Consider the following 6,544-nt stretch of genomic DNA (forward strand, 5'->3'; position numbering starts at 1 on the left):
AGCAGCTGGGGTTGGCATCCTCGGGGCTTTGGGGCTACAAAGCCCGATGTGGGCAAAACGGATGGAGTGAACCGCATCCCGGTCCGGGAGCTGCCGGGGCTGTTTTGTATCTCCCCGCTTAATTTATTTTAATTATTATTATTATTATTTGGCCGCGGGAAAGCGCTTCCCAAAGGCTCCGTGACCCGAATGGCACCGCGCTGACAAAGAGAAAGTCGGGAAAGTCCTTGCGAAGGAGCACAAGTTGCATTAGGGAGGAACTCCTCTGTGGGGCTGAGATCGGTTTGCGGTTCGGGTGCTGTGAGAAGTTGGGATTTGTTATCCGTTTCGTTAGAAGAAAAAGGAAAGAGAGAGAGAAAGAGAGAGAGAGAGAAAAGAGAGAAAGAAAAAGAGAAGGAGAGGAAGAAGGAAGGAGGGAAGGAGAAAGAAAGAGAGAGAGAGAAAGAGAGAAAGAAAAAGAAAGAGAGAAAGAGAGAAAGAGAGAGAAAGAACGAAAGAGCGAAAGAGCGAAAGAAAGAGAAAGAGAGAAAGAGAGAGAGAAAGAGAGAAAGAGAGAGAGAAAGAGAGAAAGAGAGAAAGAGAGAAAGAGAGAAAGAGAGAAAGAGAGAAAGAGAGAAAGAGAGAAAGAAAGAAAGAAAGAAAGAAAGAAAGAAAGAAAGAAAGAAAGAAAGAAAGAAAGAAAGAAAGAAAGAAAGAAAGAAAGAAAGAAAGAAAGAAAGAAAGAAAGGAAGAAAGAAAGAGAGAAAGAGAGAAAGAAAGAGAGAAAGAGAGAAAGAGAGAAGAAAGAAAAGGGGGGAAAAAGAGAAAAAGAGAAAATAAAGAAAATAAAAGGAAAGAAAAAGAAAGAAAAGAAAAAACAACTCAATTAACGATGCGTTTATAAAAATGCGATCGTGGAGGCAGAGATGGGACGACGGCCCCGAGGTGAGGTCGCTCCCGACCGCCCCTTTCGTTCTCCGGAGCCTCAACGGAGCGCGGAAACAGCGCGGCAGAGCCGGGAGGGGACGCACAGCCGGTGCAGATACATTTATAGTTGGAGGATATCAAGACCCCTCCGTCTCAGAAAAAAGAAAGAAAGAAAATAATAATAATAATCAAAGCCATGGAAGTAATGCGGGCAGGGTGCGAGCGCAGTTTTTCCTCGCCGACCCCAGCCTCGATTCCCCTTCGTCCCTCAGCACTGTGCCCCAATCACCGGAGCTTCCCCCCCCCCCCCGACCCCCGCGGTGCCCCGGGCGCAATGTGCGCTCACGGTCGCTCCGTTCATCCATCAGCGGGGCCGGGGCCGGCGGCCCGTAATTAGGGAGCGTGTGCCGCCCGGATTATCTCGTTAGTTTATCAAGAAAACATTTATTATAATTAATTCTCGGACGGGGTAATTATTATTGAGCGAGGGCAGAGCAACTGGTAGGAGCGAGGGGGGGAGGAGGGGGAAAGGTGACAGATTGCGGAGCGGAGCCGTTGCTCCGCGGGTTGAGGCGTTGCGCGGCCGCGGGGGCTCCGCGGGGCTCCCGAGTTCACGGGTATGGAACGCTTTTAATTTTCACGAATTAATTATTAATTACTATGATCCATCTTTTTATTTTTATTATTATTATTATTATTTTTAGGGCCGTGCTTTCTGTTTGTTATCGTTGATGCTCGTTGGCTCGTTCGCAAACGTGCACCCACATTAATGTTGCTCTCTCTCTGCATAACGCACCCCCTTGGAGCGGCTTCCACCCCCTGCCCCCCCCTCGGGGAAGCTTCACCCTCCCCAGGGCAGTGCGGTGAAAGCAGGGCAGAGCCGCGCACGGTGCGCGGACGCGGAGCCGCTCCGCGCATTTGGAAGCAGCACCGCTGCACCGGGGGCATAGAGAGCGGTCGGGGGGTTGGGGGGGGGGGGTGCTGGAGCAGAGCCTCAGAGGTATTCGATGGCCGAACCATTGAGTTTTAGGCTGTTTGGGGAAGAAAGTTGCGCTCCTGTTTATTTATTATTATTATTTTCCGACGGCGCAGGGAGAAGGGCGAGATTTGGCCGAAAAATGTATTAAAAAACAAGGGGGTAAAAAGGCACCTTTTGTTTTCCCCCCAGGGTTTGGAGATTTAACACTTTCAGGAGCGCCGGGCACGGCCATTTCTCGGCGTTTGGTTCCCCCGTCCCCGCGCAACGCGCGGTGTTTGTTTTGCTCCTGCTCCGTCATCAAGAGTTTCTTGAAAGCCTAATAAATCTGTTACTCGCCTCCAAATCTAATTACCCGCAGTACTAATTAGGTGCAAATGGCCGGTGGAAATTACTACTGGTGGTAGAGCAGAAAAGTTTGTCTCTTCCCCGAGCGGGCATTTGAGCTCTGAAATGCAGCAACGTCGGGGGGAAGGGCGGAGGGGGGGGAGGTCTGAATGTACCCAAACCTGGGATAATTAAAGTCCTTGCAAGAGACTGGGGGAGAGATAGGTTTCTTGAATTGTTTCTTTGTTTCTCACCCTTGGGCTTTGTTATCTGCATTATTTATTTAGCCGAGGGGTTCTTTGTGTCTGCGAATGGCCCCAATCAAGTTTTGCTTGAGACAATTAGCTGGTGCCCGGCCGGGAATCCTATGCAAATGCCCCGGGCGGCCGTACAATGCGGGCAGTTGAAGGCATGGGGGGGTTTTGTTCGGGCAGTAATTACTGGATGGGACGTGTCCCCCCCCCCCACCCCCACCCCCCCTCTCCTCCCCTCCCTGCCTTTTTTGGGAGGGATGCGTTGATCTGCTCAGTCTCTCCCAGCTCCCAAATCCGGCTGCGGTCCGGGTTAAGAGCAGCGGGGATAAAGGCAGGGGGGGCAGCGAGCTCCCTGACCCCCTCCTCTCGCTCCGCAGGCACCTGGCGGCCCCCCCCTCCGCCCGACGGCACCCCCAGCACCGCCCGGGGCAGGCAGGGCGCTCGGGCGGACCCCCCTCGCCCGGATTTCGGCCAACTCTCCTCCCCGCTCCAACTTTAGCATGATGTCTTATCTTAAGCAACCACCTTACGCAGTCAATGGCCTGAGTCTCACCACCTCGGGCATGGATTTGTTGCATCCGTCCGTCGGTTATCCCGGTAAGGCACCTTTTTCTCCCTCTCGCCGGTCTCCCTTTTCCCCTCTGCCACGTGGATTTCCCAAGAGGAGAAGCCCCAAAGGCACACAGTGCCCTGAGATTGGAGTGGCCGGGGGTTTGCGGTTCTCCTTTTTCCCTTCCCTCTCCTCTTTTCCCGGGGGAAAAGTCAGCAAAAAGAGAACAGATGCTCCAACCCCAGCCGGGAGGGATGGGGAGGAAGAAGCAGCGCTGCAAAATAAGGCACCTGGGAACGGGCAGCGGATCCCCTAGGAGAGCCAGCGGGAACAGGATGCCCCTCTGGGGAGGGGTCCGGGGGGGTTCACAGGGCTCCGAGCACCGCCGAATGACAGCCAGGGCTTCTGGCTCCCTTCGCAGCCACCCCCCGAAAGCAGAGGCGGGAGCGCACCACCTTCACCCGGGCACAGCTGGACGTGCTGGAGGCCCTGTTCGCCAAGACCCGCTACCCCGACATCTTCATGAGGGAGGAGGTGGCCTTGAAAATCAACCTGCCCGAGTCCAGAGTGCAGGTAGGAACGGGGAAGAAAACGGGTAGGGAGCCCCGCTTGCATCCTCTGTCTCCAGCTTGCCAAACATCAAGAGGTGTTTTAGGGGATGACACCAAACCTAAAGGGTGATCGAATGGCTATGGGGTGAAGCGTGCTCAGGGAGGGGTGATGGTGCAGGGAGAGATGGAATGGCTGCTTGCCCCCAGCCTGGGCTGTAGGATGCTGCCCTTTTCTCCCAGAGCTTTGGGGCTTGGTGCAGCTCTTGAACACTCTTCTGAGCCCTCCGCTCCCCACCCTGGGCTCCTTAGGTCTCCACCAGTATCTGCACTCTCCAATGGACAAATCTCAGTCTCGCAGGTGCTCGAAGCCCCATGCAAAGTATCCCTGCTTCCCCAGGGACCCCTGCATCCTTGGATCCCCGAGGGTGGGGGCTTTCTCTGCCTCCAGAGAGGCTTTGATAGCAGAGAGGAGGCCTTGGGACCCTCTGCTGGAACCAGGCTGCCCACCACTTGCTGCTGCGAGATGCCCACCAGCAGCCTGTGGGTTCCCAGGCCACGGAACATCCCGGAGTGCTGCTGGTAGGGCAGGAGCACGGTCATGAGATCCAGGACAACCCTTGCAGCCTCCAACCCCATCTGTCCTGCTCACCTCTCCACAGCCACATGGTGCTGTGTCCCCCCTTATGCTCAACCTTTTCCCCCATGGTACCCTTCTAGAAGAGGTGGAGATAGGTTCGGGCGCTGACCCTGGCTGGGATCTGAGAGGCTGTTTAGGAGGTAAATCTTTACCTGGCCCCCAAGCTCTGCCTCTATTTTCCTAATTGTTTCCACCCTTTCTGATGCTCTGTTGTTTCTAATTAAGGGCTTGACTTCAAGAGGCCTTAAAAAGTGATTCCTGGGGGTCCCTGGCTGGCAAACAGCAAATAGGGAGTGCTCCCCCCGCCCTTCTCCCCCAAAAGTGGCTTTATTAAGCCTTTTGATTTGCCCATTTCTACTTGTTATTATTGCTAATGATCTCGGTGAAGGGGAGCCTTTCCCTGCAGCAGCCTCCGCAGTTCCCACCGCTTGCTCTCAGCCCCTCGGGGTGCCTGTGTGTCCCTAATACTAGGCTTGTCTCCATCCCTCCCTCCTTCCCTCTGTCCCGGTTCCCAGGTGTGGTTCAAAAACCGCCGGGCCAAGTGCCGGCAGCAACAGCAGCAGCAGCAGAATGGGGGCCAGAACAAGGTGAGGCCGGCCAAAAAGAAGAACTCGCCGGCCCGGGAAGTGAGCTCGGAGAGCGGGACCAGCGGGCAGTTCACACCCCCCTCCAGCACCTCGGTCCCCACCATTTCCAGCAGCAGTGCCCCCGTGTCCATCTGGAGCCCGGCGTCCATCTCCCCTCTCTCCGATCCCCTGTCCACCTCTTCCTCCTGCATGCAGAGGTCCTACCCCATGACCTACACCCAGGCATCGGGTTACAGCCAAGGATACGCCGGCTCGACCTCCTATTTCGGAGGGATGGACTGTGGATCTTATTTGACCCCCATGCACCACCAGCTCCCCGGACCGGGGGCCACCCTGAGTCCCATGGGTGCCAACGCGGTCACCAGCCACCTCAACCAGTCTCCAGCCTCCCTCTCCACCCAGGGCTATGGCGCCTCCAGTTTGGGCTTTAACTCGACCACCGATTGCTTGGATTATAAAGACCAAACCGCCTCCTGGAAGTTAAACTTCAATGCTGACTGCTTGGATTATAAAGACCAGACATCCTCATGGAAGTTCCAGGTTTTGTGAAGGCCCGCGGGAACCTTTGTGATAATAAGAGAAATCGTGACGAGAACAAAACACGCTGGGCCGAACGCTCCAGCTTTAGTCAGGTCTTGGTTAAATTAAAGAGAAAATAACTAAACGGACAAACGGACAAACAAACGAACATAAATCCGACGACGACGACAACGGCGACAAAAGAGGGACAGTGTTGGTGTGACCACGTTCAGACTCATCTCCTGCTCAGACGCTCTGGAAAAGGAACGACAAAGAGGAAAACGGAGGAGGAAGGCCTTAAACGGACAGATCATCTAGTGAGCAGAAAACAGACAGACCAATCCGTGTTCTTTATAGTTTTAGGCAATTGTTGGGTTTCTTTGTTTGGAAGAGGTGGGAGATCGTTCCACCTACGGGCCAGTTTTTAAACAACAACAACAACAAAAGTCTAGGTTTTTATTTCTTTTTGTGTGTGCGTGGAAAGATCCTTCACCCAGAGGTTTCCAACGTGTTAGCCAACCCTTGGTTAAAATATTCGGAATGGACAGCGTCTCTCTTTCTCTTTTTCTCCCCTTTTTTCTCCCTCCTTCCCTCCCTCTTTCTTTCTCTCTCGCGCTCATCCAACTGTTTGACGCCCAACTCAAGTGGGCACTGAGAGAACTTGGTTCAGGGCTGTGTGGGTTGTGTGACTGATTGTCCTAGCTGCACTACTTTATTTAAAGAAAAAAAAAATAATGTTCATAAGGAGTCAATATGTAGTTTTTAAGAGACAATCAGTGTGTGTCTTATATAAATGGTACATCTGTGGTTTTTAATCTGTGCTAGACTTCAAAACTGTGATCTCCTGTATTGTATGCAACTGCGAACTCCGCACCAGCGGGAGTTCCGCTGTGATTTAAATAGGTTATAATTATAAGTGAAATTCAGAGCAACTGAGTTACTTATTATCATCTTTCTAAAAAAAAAGAAAAAAGAATATATATTAAAAAAAAAAAAAAAACCCACAAAAAAACACGATCGCCTTTCACCAGAGGTGAACTGCACTGAAACTTTTTACAACAAACTGTCTCTGAATGAAAGAGAAAAGACCGAAAATAACCACCCAAGGACATTAAACTCCTCTGGAGTTCACTTACAGCCGGCCATGCTGGCAGTAGCCGTCAAATCAAACAGGACTTCGGGCAGTTGCTCTGACCTGGACGAATTTAAACTGAGAAATTCATTGTCGTTTATGCTT

The 6,544-nt window shown here is 52.6% G+C and overlaps 1 protein-coding gene across 2 annotated transcripts; it reads left to right on the top strand.

Moving 5' to 3' along the window:
• The first annotated feature begins 2,963 nt into the window (after positions 1 to 2,963).
• Positions 2,964 to 5,337, top strand: OTX2 (orthodenticle homeobox 2). Of its 2 annotated transcripts, none has more exons than XM_042868607.1 (3): positions 2,964 to 3,084; positions 3,435 to 3,586; positions 4,717 to 5,337. In XM_042868607.1, the coding sequence occupies exons 1-3, from the start codon at positions 2,964 to 2,966 to the stop codon at positions 5,335 to 5,337; spliced, it is 894 nt and encodes a 297-aa protein (XP_042724541.1). The 2 variants fall into 2 exon arrangements, with proteins under 2 accessions (XP_042724541.1, XP_042724547.1); XM_042868613.1 differs by having other exon boundaries at positions 2,964 to 3,060.
• The last annotated feature ends 1,207 nt before the right edge of the window (positions 5,338 to 6,544 follow it).

The sequence above is a fragment of the Lagopus leucura genome, unplaced genomic scaffold (assembly GCF_019238085.1).
Source record: "Lagopus leucura isolate 7727_CA_CO unplaced genomic scaffold, USGS_WTPT01 Super-Scaffold_1, whole genome shotgun sequence".
Taxonomy (NCBI): Eukaryota; Metazoa; Chordata; class Aves; order Galliformes; family Phasianidae; genus Lagopus; species Lagopus leucura.